Below are 13,881 nucleotides of genomic sequence, written 5' to 3'. Positions count from 1 at the left end.
CTTTTCAACTATCAGCTATCAGTTAGCTTATAGCTTATTTTTATCAAACAGAACCTAGATCTCAAATACCATGATCATCGAAGCATGGGAGCTCATTTAAGGCTTCAAAAAAATACGTCTATGTTGTACAAACGTTTCTTCCCATTTTCATCATTGGTAATATGCCACCTCCATACCAATTTTCAAACAAATTAATAAGCCACCTCATTTTCATCAAGGAACCAACCTAGAAGTTCTTGAAAAAAAATATAACTTCTCCACATTAAAGTCTTTGTTTGAGTTCTATGTAATTGGTATAAAATTTCCACTGTAATTTAACAGTGAGACAATTAGTTAAAGAATCTAAGTACCCTACCACTTAAATTGTTGGTATTAAAGTTTGATTATTAAGTACTAAAATATAATGATTATTTAAAATTTCAATTTGTATGCATCATAAGAGTAAATGTTGAATCTGACGTCAATTATAAAGTCTCATTACTAAAAATGTTTGATTTTAGTTTATCATACCTACTTTAGAAGTTGCACATAAGATGCTTTTTTATTAGTTAACAATGTAAAAGAATTTACAATAACATTGTATTAAAACTGAACTTTTAATTATTATATTTTAAGAAACCAAATGCAAAATATATTAATAAACTGTCCCAATTAATATGATTGTTATATTAATAAACTGTACCAATTAATATGTGCCTAAAAAAGAACAATGCACAGAGTCAAATCAATAAACATAATAGAAACACTCCATGCAGAGAGACGGCGAAGACCATCATAAAAGAAAATCAAAAGAAAAACCTAGCTTATTCGCCTTCAGCCACCACTGTGAATGGAATTATAAATACTTATATTTCCACATAAAATAAATTATGAAATTATAAAAATCTATCAGAATTTTTTTATGAACTATTGAAATCATGCAATCAATATGATTGTTCTATTATTGTATTGGGCTCTTATGGGCCTTCACTTTGAGGTCACGATGGTTGCTTTATAGGCCTCTTATGTTGTTCAACCAATGAAATAAGCCGACTGGGAGTTACTCTCTGACTTGGGCCTAACATAGGCCAGGTAGTAGGCTCTTGTCGGTCGGTCTGGCATATTATAAAGGTGCAAGGCTCAAAAATCATGCACTCCTTTTCTGGAACCAGATGCTAACCTCTTTTGGAACCGTAACTCGAGTCTTTTAGCCCATAGGCTTCGGTCAGCTGACTCACATAGAGGAAATCCAATTATGGCACACCATCTTAAATTCAACAACCCTGTTGCAACTTCATCTTCAGAATCTTCAAATAATTTAAATATGTGTGACTCAGAAGCCAAATCTTCATTAAGGATGAACTCATCCACAAGATCTTTCCTCTCTTTAAGTATGTTGCCATCTTCAGACATCATACGCAAACTTAAAACCTGCAATGCTTCTATTGCTGTATTGTGAAAACTTGAGTTCACATATGCAGAGAAGACATAGCCACATGTTGCTGGATCAGGCTGAACTTTTTCTTGGTGCATAAACTCCACGATAAACTCAATTACATCGATCCTTCCCTAAGTAATCGAAGAAATTATGAAGAAAAAAAATTAGTGTATACATTATAAGTTTCCTTCATAAATAGAAGTGAGCACAGTTCCTTGAGCATAGCTCAGCTGGTAGGACGATGCATTATTATATGCAGGGGCCTGGGTTCGAACCCCGGACACCCCACTTATTCACCTTATAAGGTGAATTCTAGCCACTAGGCTACCTGACCAAAAAAAAAAAGAAGTGAGCACAGAAAGGTGAAATACCCTATAACATGCTTGGCGGAGAAACGTGTTAAACAGCAGTACATCAAGTTTGATGCCATCCAATTTGATTCTTTCCAGAACATCCACGGCTTCATTAAAATTTTCATCTTCCAACAAAATCTGATGTAAACAAGTTTAGTATCAAGTTGGATGCAAAAAAGTTCGTACAATAACTCAGTAATAGTAACACAGATTTTGTGGCAACACGCAAACAATAAATATAGATATCAAAATATGCATAAGGGTTCATAACTAAGATTTAATGGAGTTTGTATGTACATACTCCATTCAGCCTTAGATGTCTAAAGTTACAAGATAAAATGAAATATTAGATGCTGTGACAATGAGGAAGTTAACTTGGGAGAGAACATGTCATCATATTTTATTCAATAAAACCTCAGCACAGATTGAGTAAATAATATGTAAATAATGTACCACTACCGGGTCAAATATGCAATTTAAATGCATGCAGTTGTCACTTCATGCAGATTACTAGATTCGTGAAGGGGGTTAAAAAGTTCAAAAGTTACTATAAAATCTTAAATCTGCACAACTGACTCTCTTCAATCAAGTAAACTGCAAAAGTTTTGACAAAAGGAAAATAATTTTGAGAGCACTATAAGAGGATAAACAGGAATAACCTTAACGAGAGCAGTATATGTACAAGCCACCGGACAAAACCCTTCCCGTATCATCATTGAAATCAACAAAGAAGCAGATCTGTAACTTCTTATGATGCTACAACAGTCGATCATTATATTGTATGTAGTGGAATCAGGGTGGCAGCCACACAACTTCATCTTCTTGAAAATTTCAATTGCCATGTGGCCCTGCATATTAAGCGGAAAACATCATATTCAAGACAGACATGCATAATAACATGCACTCCGCACCAACTGTGAACCAGGTATGTTTTTCTTTTTCTTTTATTCCTTTTACTACTAAGAAAAACATACCCGCTTCACACCGTTGGTGTCAAAATAAAGAAGCAATGATTTACAAGTCACTTACTTCTTGGGCTTCAACAAGATAATGCAACACTATGTTGAACATATCTGTTCCTAATGAAGGGTTACTGAATAAGAAAAGATTCTCTGCCACATGTAAATATTGGATTAGCTCACGTATCATCCCTTCTTCTCCAAGGGATTTCATCTGAAAAGAACCAGAGGACACAGCCAAGTAAGCTTTGCGAAAACCAAAACATTATATATTAGCATTTTAGTTGGCTCTTTCATTAGTATGCTTTTGCACAAGTGCGCGTGTATGTGTGGTGTGTAGATGAAACTGTACACAATTTATAAACACCAACCATGACAACAAAAACATTATTTTCATGCAAGACAAGGTTAGCAACATTGATCAAATGATGCATGTTATTGTGCTCTACCAAAACACAAGTTTCTAAAAAGGTCATTGGAATTGATCTCTTTTTTAATGGTTTCTAACCTGAGTGTTTTTCTTTTCCTCCATCTATGTTTATAAAGCCATCCTCCATCTGATGAACATTTCTTATTCAGACCCTCTATTGGTCTTCTCCTCAACAGCCATACCATCTTAGACAACACTCATATTTTCCTCGACAGTTGTTAGTTCAACTTTCTCTCAAACACATCCATTCCTAATCTTATTTTTCTTTTATATCACTCATCCACGGGAAATTCTATTTTCTGTAGCAATAAGCTTATGCACTTGATGGCTATTTTCTGTCCCCCATCAAGTACTGCAAAGCACTGCGGGTCATGTAGCTATAGTGAAACTTTCCTTTGACCTTGAGAGACAGTCAGTACCCGACCCCCAACTAAGAGGGTGTACTACATGGAAAAAAAATGACACGCCCAACAACCTATATGGACCAGGTTAAGTAAACTAGGCCTTGTATCTGTTAGAATTTGTTAGTCATATTTAAGTTCTTAATAGATTCTTGCAGAAGTAATTCTGCATAAGCATTTATTTGCCTATAAATTATGCACAAAAAGGAAACATCACAGAACTCACTAAATTTTTCAATGAAAGATAACTGTGTTGAAAGCCATTATTTGCCATATCCCTTTCTATAGCATTTATTCTTTTAGCAGCATCCACCTGTGACAGCATATTACTGTCTTCGTATGGGGCATTAACAATACCAAATAATGAAAACAGAAGCTCATATGTTCTCATATCAGGTAAAAGCTTTATTTTCCTCATCTTTGCAAACACTCGCACCGCACGCTCAGGTTGATTCTGCAAATTTTGATTACATAAATAAAATGTAAGCAATTATAAACCCCGAAAATACAAGAGTAACAAAACTTCAGAAATTCAAGAGGAATCTGGTAGAGATAGTTCATTTCAAATTCAGTTGCTCAACCTAATTGGCACTTTCCCATGTAGCCTATTTGATGAAATGAATGGCAACTTGGCATGTCATTACACCAAATCAAAACCAAACAAACAGTAACCAACAGCATAATAATAATAATAAATAATCATTCATTTGTTTGATGGGCCCTAATTTATAAAACCCACTGGAAAATCATTCCAGTCCAGAAATTTATTGTAGAAATATGTATAGAAATACAATAGTTTGAGTTTCCTTGTTTCCTTTTAATATAAATTAACTGCTATTCTATTGTGCTTCACCTTGTACGGCCAGATTATTCAGTAATATAAGTAGTATATAGAATACTCTTATATTTTAGGGTTTCTCTATGCTCCTCTCACAACTTGACAGATCAAATTTAGCTATTTTGAGTCTTTAGGTAAAGTGATTTTAGTCTTGCAAAAGTGTTAAAAAACATAATTTTGTTTTGAAGTTTCATAATTGAGCTCACCAGTGCATCGCATGAAGCCAGCAAAGCATTATAAGGATGTGGATACAAGCATTCAGAAATCTGATTCAGCAAAGACTCAGCTAAATCTAACTGTAGTTCTCTGCTGAAAGCAACTGAAAGTGTAGCTAAAGTTGAATCAACTAGCTTCAAATTCTCCTGTTGCATTTTTTTTAACTACAGATTATATGAAAATAGTATTAGTCCAAGAAAATTACTCTATTATAAAAAGAGGTATCAACAGATACATTGTAATAGAACTCACCATTCTCATGGCATCCCCAAATCTTCTTTGAGAAACAATTGCTCTAATAAGGCCATTATATGTATGGCTGGATGGCTGCAAACCAAGACTTTGCATCTGAACAGATAACAGCCCTTCAATTTGTTAGAAGACAGTAATTTAATATTATTGTGTATTAATTAAATTCCCTTATATTTAATAAATGCATGAATTGCATTTATGCTTAAAACAGATTAAGAAAGGAAAATACAGTAAGACACAGTTTCATTGGTATTCCTAGATCATTTAGAATCAACCAATAGATGCAACAAAAATAAAAATATTAAGAGGTCTGAATTCTGAACTTTTGAAATGTGATATAGTAAGACAGTGTAGATGTAGAGAACCTCTCATGATTACAATATTTATAAGAGAAAATCATTGATTCTGCATATCCAGTATAATACAGAGTATAGCATCAAATAACATTAAACATCTTAGTCGAATGTTACCTGTAATATAAGCTTCCATGCAAGCATATAATTCTTTTCATTTGCACACCCATGTATTATATCATTAAAAGACCACCTAAGAACCTTCATAGGCAGTGAGTGTTTTTTTCCATTCAGCCCATTTATTTCACCACTCTTTGCTTTTTTATCATCCATACAAATAATTTGCTGCTCCTTACTGGCAGAAACAATGTTGGGTAAATACATAGGAGAGAGTATACAAGAGTCATGTTGCTTGCTCTTCCTAATGTCCAATATGGTTGAACCTAGCCTCCCATTTGAAGGAACAGGGATGTCCAATCTAGTAGAATACAACTTCCCATAAACTGTTTTAGCAATGGAAATGTTTCCTCTCATGACTAATGACACCATCTGCTGTAGTGTTCTATACGCAGATTTTAGATCTCCTAACCTTGTAAATGACCAGACGAACTTACGCAGAGGAACGATACTCATACTGTAAAGTTTAATATATTCCTGCCAAATTATATGGACTGCAGGCAAGTTTTTCTGCACAACTGCAAGCTGAGAAACAGGGCAATACAAATGATCCTTTACTGGTCACATAAAAAACATGAAAAAAATAGAATGCGTTCAAACATAGAAACAAATTATCACAATATAGCTAATGTAATAAATTAACCTTGTTGTGTTGTTTCTTGATTCCATACCATTTATGAGTCGTAAAAGTTGGAAATATATGGTTCCATTTTCTGATTTCTTTTGTTTTATATTCATTATCACTGGACAAATGGAGAAAATGATATAGAAACGACAACGAACAACCGAGGTTCATTTTCCAGGACTTCTTTCTCTCTATTTAAGACTACGGAGAAAAGCACAAAAACTGATGGACAGTCCAGTCAAAGAATATAACACAGTGATGTTTTCCCATCCTATGAATAGATAATAATTTTCTTTAATAAATTCTATGGTGATAAAAATTGGCTTTAAGAACAAAGGATCAAATAGCTTATTTTGAAACTAGCACTCATAAGAACACACATCTTGGTCCAGACCAAGTGATTAGCAATTTCACATTGAAAGTTCTTTCAGACTTGATAACAACCTGTTGGTTTTAGAAAACTTTTTCCTGTTTTCAAATTTTAGCGCAGAAAACAATGCAAACAACTTTTTATTGTTCTCACTGTTTTGATATTTTTGTAGTTTTTACTGCAACAGGAAATGGAAACAAAAAATTGAAAACCACAAATACCCTAATCTGTCAAACCTCAAGGTATAAAAAATACTTACCGCAAACAGCGATATTTCTTCTTGAAAAGTAATAGTACTTTTTATATGCATACCTTGAGAAGTGCAGTATAAGTAACTTCACTCTTTCCTATCATCTGTTTTTCCATCAAGTCCAAACATTTTCTTGCTTGAACTAAATTCTGGATTTCTGTGTAGGACCTTAAAATACTATTGTACAGTGGGAGAACTGGATAGAAATGCCGACTTTCTGCAAGAAAATCCATGATGCTAAAGTCCTGAACAAAGTACAACAAGAAGACAAGAGTAAAGTAAAATCTATTAGTTTACATGCAATTCAATATTACCACAAAAAATAGCAATATACGGTTGTGCTTTCAGAAAAATCTGTTAGTTTTTTTTCTTCAAGGTATAGTTTCCAAGAAAATGTAATGGACATATTCAATATCAACATTCGTTCAACCCTTCCTCTCTCTTCATTAAGAAAGATAAAAGAAAGGAAGGTAAAAAACTATATGCTCAACTATACTATTTCTGAAACTGGTAGTTTACCTTGTTAATGCAAACCCCTTTACAAAGGGCCCGCGTCATAAGAGAAGAGCATGTGTTATTTATGCTTATGTCTTTTGACTCCATTAATCTCCAGATCTCCATAACAAACTTCATCAATTCAAAAGGAGAAGGAATAAATCTCAAAAGCTGAAATAATATCTTATGCTCAAAACTAACGCGCAACAGAACATATATTTGCTATTTGCTAATTGTAAGTAAGCAGTGTAGATAAGATTTGTTGTTGGGTAGACCTACTCAGGTTATTTACAGTTTATGATCATAGTGTAGCTAGTAGTTAACACAATGATGAGAATCAATCAATAAAATTCAAACACGGGATAAAGAAGAAGAATTGTCATGGTTATAATTGAACTGCAGCTAGAATCCCCTTTTACTCCCACAGATTTCATAAACTAATGCTGGAAACAGATTTTAACATATTTGAGGTTAGCATCTCAGTTAGCATACCAGTGGATCAGGAGATTCTGCACAGTACTTAAAAATATTAACAAAATCATCAGCCGATAATGAGTGGCTTCTGTGACCGAAATCCAGAAGTAAGTGGGAAGCCTTTTTTCTCTCACCGGAGTGGAGTGCCTTGACTATTTGCAGTTGCACAGACGATCCTGCCACAGATTCAATAAATTCAGGACCTACATTTTTAATGTGCACCATCATCCCATATGTTAGAAGAATGAAAGATATCGATTGATTGAGCAGTCAATAAGAATAATGTGTATATACAAATTCATAGATTTACAAGTGCAAATAATACAAGCAGCATTATAAACAAGATTGAAAACAATTATTGGGCTGCAACTGAACCTTTAGATAAGAGTATATAATGTACTGTGTGATTGATTACCTATTGTTGTGGTGGTGAGATTTCGAGAGAATTCGATTTCAGCTTTCTACAATGAAACAGAAGCATTAGGAAAGAATACAAGATGAAAAGACAAAGATTTAACAGCATAATAATACATAGATAAGATGCATACATGGACATATTGGTAATGATGACACTTTAATTTACAAGTTGAAATTGAGCGCAGAGCAACACTTGCTCTCAGTCCATGCTTATACATACTTTTGATCAGTGTTTCAAAACCCGGACTGGTGAAGTTTGTGCAAGTTAACCAGTATAAACTGGTGTGACCTGGACCGGTCTCAACACTTTTCCTTTAACTTCAAAACCACGTCACTAGAACTAAAGAAAAGAAGGAGCAGACAGATATGTTGTCAATAGTGGCCAATGAGCTTAACAGAAAGTAACCGCCCCCAGATGCGGTGTGGCAGAGCAGAATTGCAGATGTCACGACAGGTTTGCAGCACTTGAAATGAAAATTTGACGGCAAAAAACCATAAAATACAATTATACCAAACACAATATTAGCACAATGTCCATGAATGCTGTACATAATTCAAAGGTTTTCATGAGAATACCGTCCATAACAATAACCATAAGATTGTTTGTGCCCTTAGTACCATATAAATACCTTTTTATATGATAATACACGGTACACAATCTTTCTACACTAAAATCTTACCTCTTTGTTCATTTACCGACTGAAGTGCCACTGTGTCAGAGTGCTTACGGGTACCACCCCCACTTTCAATGATGCTACTTTGCTAACATTATTCAATTCTACAATTTTGCAAAGCTTGAGACGAAAATATGCAAAGAAAACCAAATCTGCAAGTTTTCTTTTTTCAACGATTTTCACTCAGACATTAAAGCAAACAGTTTATAGGCAAATCAAATTCTGCATATTTTCTTCTTCGTCATAATCCAATGCATGTAAAAATGAGGAACGGGTGAGGGAGGGCACCTGCTGTTGGTCGTCCACAGCCGTATTTTCCGTCGCCGGCGTCCTGCAGTCCACGGTTGTGTCGCCGTCGTGGGTTGGTTCAGAATTCTTGTTTCAAGCTTCACAATTTTAGGCGGTTACTTTTTTTTTTCTTTTAACTTTTTTTTTTTGGTACAATTCTTTTAATTTATTATATATACAGTTAAATTGATCAAACCACTAACATTAACTATATGGGGGTGTTTGTTTCCCGGATGCAAAAATTTCTTCCTGGAATTAACTTTCCCAGGAAAATATAATGAGAATTTATTCTTAGGAATTTTTAAGAAAAGTGTTTGGTTGCCAATTTTTATTCCTAGGATTCTTTTCAAAGAAGTGGGTGGTTACATTGATAGACCTTATGACTTATTACTAAAAAACTAAAAAAAATGGAAACTGTTATGTTAATTTTTACAACGTGGGAACACAATAGTAAAATGGGCATATTTATGAGTTTTTATCAAGAACGTGGTTGGCTTCTTTCAAAAAACAAAAATCAAGAACGTGGTTGGCTGTAAGGATAATTTGTTTAGCTTTAAATGAAAATAAAAAATAAAAAAAATCAAGAATGTGGGCACTCTTTTCCTGGGAATATAATTTTCCCATCCCTTTTTCATGGGAATAAAAATGACTAGAATGTAAGGTAAGTAGATTCCTGGACATTAATTATTCTTAGGCATATTATTTTTGTTCCTTTCTACCAAACGTAGGTATTTTTCTTTCCCAACCTCTATTCCCAAGAATGTGTTTTTTATCTCTGAAACAAACGCCCCCTATAAATAAAATATTATATCTGATTTCATATTACGCCTGATCTTAAATTAACCTACATCATTGGTTGTTTGATACATGCTAATGTACAATTTTTCTCACTAAGTTAGCAAAAAAAAATTATAAGTTGATATTTTGAAATTCAACATTTGTTATCATTTGTTTTTATATATTTGTAGAAAAATATAATCAAATTATGTTATGTGAATAAACTGTGTGAGTTAACTTGAGACCGAGAGAGTAGTTGTTAAACATGGTGTGATATAAATTGATGTTTTGATCTTTTAACATTTCGGTTGAGAATTGGTTGATAATCAATTGATGTTGATTGATTTTATCGTCAAAAAAAATTAAACGATACAGTTTGTTGCCCACTCATCTTCGATTCATGTGTAACTTTCATACGTATATCTCAAGATTTTATGATGAGAATTCAACAATGCTTATAAAAAAAATCATGTTTTTGGATAAATTAACTTCTTAAATGATTTTTTTAATGAAATGATTGATCTTTCATAGTTGTATACGAAGTTACTTCGATTTGAAAGAAAAGTTTTATAAATGAGTTGTTTGATCAAAGTTACTTCGATTTGAAAGAAAAGTTTTACATTATCTTTTAATGTGCATTGTAAGGATAATTTGAAAATATTAAATTTAAGAGTTAATGAAAGATACTTATAGTTTCAGGCAGAAGCCTTCTTTGTCATCCAAAAAAAAAAAATTATATATTTATAGTTACAAGAAAAGTTCAAAAGAATCCTATGAGACAACATGTAAAATTTGCACATGATTTTCACTCGTTTATCCATCATGTATGATGAGCCAAAATTTGATTGGTTAATATCCTATTTTTATGCATTCTTTGTAAATCATTTGTAACAAATACCAATGTATTTTTTCACACCCTTTCAAAACAGTAGGAACCATGCTTGTAGCACAAAACCTAAGTTTCATCCAAATTGGAAAAATTCAGTTCAATAACATGTGAAGGAAAAAAAAAAACAAGAAAATGGATTTCTAAACATGAAAAATGAAATATCCCAACTGTACTAAATACATTACATTACAACAAACTGGACATAAATATAAGTATACGAAGTTGTTGATAAACAAACATCTCATAAGATTATAAACCTTTAGAACCAGGAAGATCAATCCAGTGCAAAGTGATTTCAACTTCACCACATTCCACATTTTGCAATCTAAGGATCATATCTTGGATAATTTTGCCATTGCTATAATAGATACAGCTCTCCTCGGCAAGGCAGTTGTGTTTGCTTGGTGGTATCCGCTTGAGTACGGTGCCGTTTGCAAGGCCGGTTACATTCATCCTCAGGGCTTCTATGAAGGTCGAGGCGTCAAATACTGCATCTCCCATTTTGTCATCTTTGCTAAAAGTGTCATGATCATACACAGTCTGCAATTAGAAAGAAAATAATCAACCAATGAGCAATCCGATACCATGAATGTACGAAATTGATAGGTTATAATCCTATACACTTCCGGTGTAAAGATTTTTTACACTGTCAATCAGTTACAACCGTCGGATAATTACAAATATTTGACTTAATCAGAATTACTTCTAAAGTCACACATACGTTGTGATTTGTTAACAGTGTAAACATTTGACACTGGCAGTTATTAAACTCAAATTGATATATCAGAACATCTCAGATAAAAAAAAAATGGGTTCCCTTGGAGTACTATTAAAGAAACAATGGTTAAAATATATAACCAAAGGTAAAATATTTATGATATTGAAAAGAAATCAGATTATACAATAGTTACTTTTATAATCAAAAACATTTAATGGAGTGTATAACACTCTTCTTAAACAGTTTTTCCCTCTAGAACCACTTGTTATCAAGACCGTAAAAACAAATTCATCAGAAAAGAACATTGTAAGGTATCAAAGAGCAAACGAGTAGAACGGCCAACGATTAGATTACACTCAAAGTAATAAAGAAAGGGTATGCCCGAGGCCACAGGTTCAAATTTCATTACTGTCATTTTACACTAAAAAAGGTGATGAAAGAATAAATCATATAAAGACTCTTAATATCATGTCTATTGGTGATATAGCGCCGCTATATGACAACACTTTGTATTAAATAGCATATCACGGAACAATAACTTTGTTCAAATTCCGTTACACAACAGTGCTGCTATAGCCGTTATTTGACAACGCTTAACTGGATATTTCATTTCCAAAGCAGGACATGCGAAATGTCAAAATTCTGTTGCGTAAAAACCTATGAAGCACAGACACCGGACACGACACAGCTAATAATTTGAAAAAATCACATAATTCAGCGTTATTACAAGTACTGTTGGTGTCAAACAAGACATGTGTCCGACATTGAGGCGTGTCCGTGCTTCATAGGTAAAAACAGAAAATTTCATGAAGTTTGTACACATAATTGTTCAATTACATTAATCCAGAATTGTTGAAGTGCATGTGTTTGTTTGGTGTAGACATAATCAAAACAAAAACTTTTTGTTTAACTGAAATGGATGTTATAAACAAGAAAATAAAGACATCAAACAACTAACCAATTCAATCACTTACCAATGTAACTGGGTGATTAGGATCTATAACAGACAGAGTAAGGTCTTCATTCCACTCAGGATTAACATTCTTTTTTTTAACGTGAGTCTTAAGTTTCTGAAAAATAAAATTCACAAAACAAAAACATCATATGATTGTGCATAATATTTAAACAACACAAATACACAATATCTAGTGTCTACTAGGATAAATATTGCATTTAAAACCCTTCAATAACTAAAACCTATGTTGCATTCAACATCAATTTAATCATTCATACAAATTAACAGATTTTCTCAAACAACTGTCAAGTCCTGTATAGAAAAAGTGTCAACAACTAAAAAACCAGTTTCTACTCATTTTCTTCATAATTAAGAGCAGTTCATAAAATAAAATAAAAAGTGCGTAATTCAATAGCAAGAAAATTGAGTAAAATTTCTCAATACTTATAACCCTTGATTCAATTCATTGTATTAAAAGCATGAAAATTGAGTAGAATTTGTGCACAATTTGACTCAATAACAAGAAAATTGAGTGGTATTTCTTCACTATTGAGAATTTTTCAAAAAAATAAAATAAAATAAAGTGGCCCTTGATTCAATAAATCAAAAGCAAGAAAATTGAATAGAATTTGTCAAAAAAAATAAAAATAAAGGGTTTGGTTAAATCAACATCAAGAAAAGTTAGCAAATAAATATAAGAAAAAGAAATTGAATTTTCAATTATTGTTATGATGAAAAAATTGTAGAAGAATTGAAAATTAACCTGATTATACATCTTGATAACAACATAAGGATCACTGCTACGAACATCACGAACAGCAAGGTTAACACCACGCTTCACACGAACCCTCAGAAGGCCTAATAGATTCTCCATCAGAGATTTTCTTGATGTTGATGGTGATTCCTCCATTTCTTCTTCCTTTTATTCTTAATTATTATATGAATTATGAATGAGACTTTTTCTTCTTAATTATTATATTATTATTGTATTATATTGTGTATTTATGGAAAGAAAATGAGAGGAACGTGATGTGCATGAAAAAAATTGTGGTGGTGGGTCCCACTGACAAAGATGTGTACTATGAATGGATCAATGGAATCTATGTTTGTTTGTTTGTTCATGTGAAACCAAAACCTTAACAATAATAATAAGAACAGAACATATATAAATGTGTTTGGGTGTTATGATGTTATTTTGTTAGGTTGTGTTCTTTGATTGTGTCTGTCTATGACAAGTTGTTATCCATGACAGTTGGAATTATCAACCAACGCGTTCCACTAGATTTTCTTTTTTTCTTACACGGTTAGTTACCCTCCATTATTACAAGGAAAAAAATATATTAACTTTTATGGGTGTTCATTATATCGGGACATTGATGATCGTTCAATTAAGATCAGACAGTTAAAGAATATAGATTTTGATCTGTCCGGTGAGAATGGATGAGAGGCAACGGTGACGGAAAGGGCTCCGATACAGTGGCAATGATTCGTGGGACGAAAGGTGCATGTCGGCACGTTAACACTCCAACGCTCAAGTCAGTAATGGAATTGAGAAAGAGTGTGTAAAAAGTGTGGGTAAAGTGAATCATAGGTGAAGTTAAGTCACCCTTATA

At 33.0% G+C, this 13,881-nt stretch overlaps 2 protein-coding genes across 9 annotated transcripts; both read right to left on the bottom strand.

The window, feature by feature from the left end:
- Positions 1-634: 634 nt before the first annotated feature.
- Positions 635-9,717, bottom strand: LOC11412652 (pentatricopeptide repeat-containing protein At1g76280). Of its 8 annotated transcripts, none has more exons than XR_005646734.1 (14): positions 8,099-9,717; positions 7,966-8,011; positions 7,569-7,753; positions 7,101-7,208; positions 6,644-6,826; positions 5,337-5,861; positions 4,867-4,962; positions 4,605-4,778; positions 3,787-4,014; positions 2,800-2,943; positions 2,430-2,618; positions 1,789-1,908; positions 1,000-1,548; positions 635-953 (listed from the first exon to the last, which is right to left on the bottom strand). XR_005646734.1 is itself a non-coding variant. In XM_013597191.3 (14 exons), the coding sequence occupies exons 2-14, from the start codon at positions 8,183-8,185 to the stop codon at positions 1,120-1,122; spliced, it is 2,514 nt and encodes an 837-aa protein (XP_013452645.1). In that variant the 5' UTR covers positions 8,186-8,431; positions 8,648-9,717; the 3' UTR covers positions 635-1,119. The 8 variants fall into 8 exon arrangements, 7 of the variants coding, with proteins under 7 accessions (XP_013452645.1, XP_024641975.1, XP_039691215.1 ...); XM_013597191.3 differs by having other exon boundaries at positions 635-1,548; positions 8,099-8,431; positions 8,648-9,717; XM_024786207.2 differs by having other exon boundaries at positions 635-1,548; positions 8,099-8,307; positions 8,648-9,717.
- A 933-nt stretch (positions 9,718-10,650) lies between these two features.
- Positions 10,651-13,237, bottom strand: LOC11415047 (protein C2-DOMAIN ABA-RELATED 3). The gene is made up of 3 exons (XM_003619779.4): positions 13,032-13,237; positions 12,288-12,383; positions 10,651-11,135 (listed from the first exon to the last, which is right to left on the bottom strand). Exons 1-3 carry the CDS (start codon positions 13,176-13,178, stop codon positions 10,845-10,847), a joined length of 534 nt encoding a protein of 177 aa, XP_003619827.1. The 5' UTR covers positions 13,179-13,237; the 3' UTR covers positions 10,651-10,844.
- Between the last annotated feature and the right edge of the window lie 644 nt (positions 13,238-13,881).

This window comes from Medicago truncatula, chromosome 6 (assembly GCF_003473485.1).
Source record: "Medicago truncatula cultivar Jemalong A17 chromosome 6, MtrunA17r5.0-ANR, whole genome shotgun sequence".
Taxonomy (NCBI): domain Eukaryota; kingdom Viridiplantae; phylum Streptophyta; class Magnoliopsida; order Fabales; family Fabaceae; genus Medicago; species Medicago truncatula.
Note: the sequence above shows the minus strand (reverse complement) of the source record. Positions and strands in the feature narration are given on the sequence as shown.

Excerpts from the sequence above, each read along its gene's own strand:
- LOC11412652 (XM_013597191.3), bottom strand. The coding sequence starts at position 8,185 with ATGTATAAGCATGGACTGAGAGCAAGTGTTGCTCTGCGCTCAATTTCA. Across the intron at positions 6,827-7,100 it reads AAGGGGTTTGCATTAACAAG|GACTTTAGCATCATGGATTT; the intron begins GTAAACTACCAG and ends TACTTTGTTCAG. Across the intron at positions 1,909-2,429 it reads CATATACTGCTCTCGTTAAG|ATTTTGTTGGAAGATGAAAA; the intron begins GTTATTCCTGTT and ends TGTTTACATCAG.
- LOC11415047 (XM_003619779.4), bottom strand. The coding sequence starts at position 13,178 with ATGGAGGAATCACCATCAACATCAAGAAAATCTCTGATGGAGAATCTA. Across the intron at positions 12,384-13,031 it reads TTATCAAGATGTATAATCAG|AAACTTAAGACTCACGTTAA; the intron begins GTTAATTTTCAA and ends TTTATTTTTCAG. Across the intron at positions 11,136-12,287 it reads CTAATCACCCAGTTACATTG|ACTGTGTATGATCATGACAC; the intron begins GTAAGTGATTGA and ends TTCTAATTGCAG.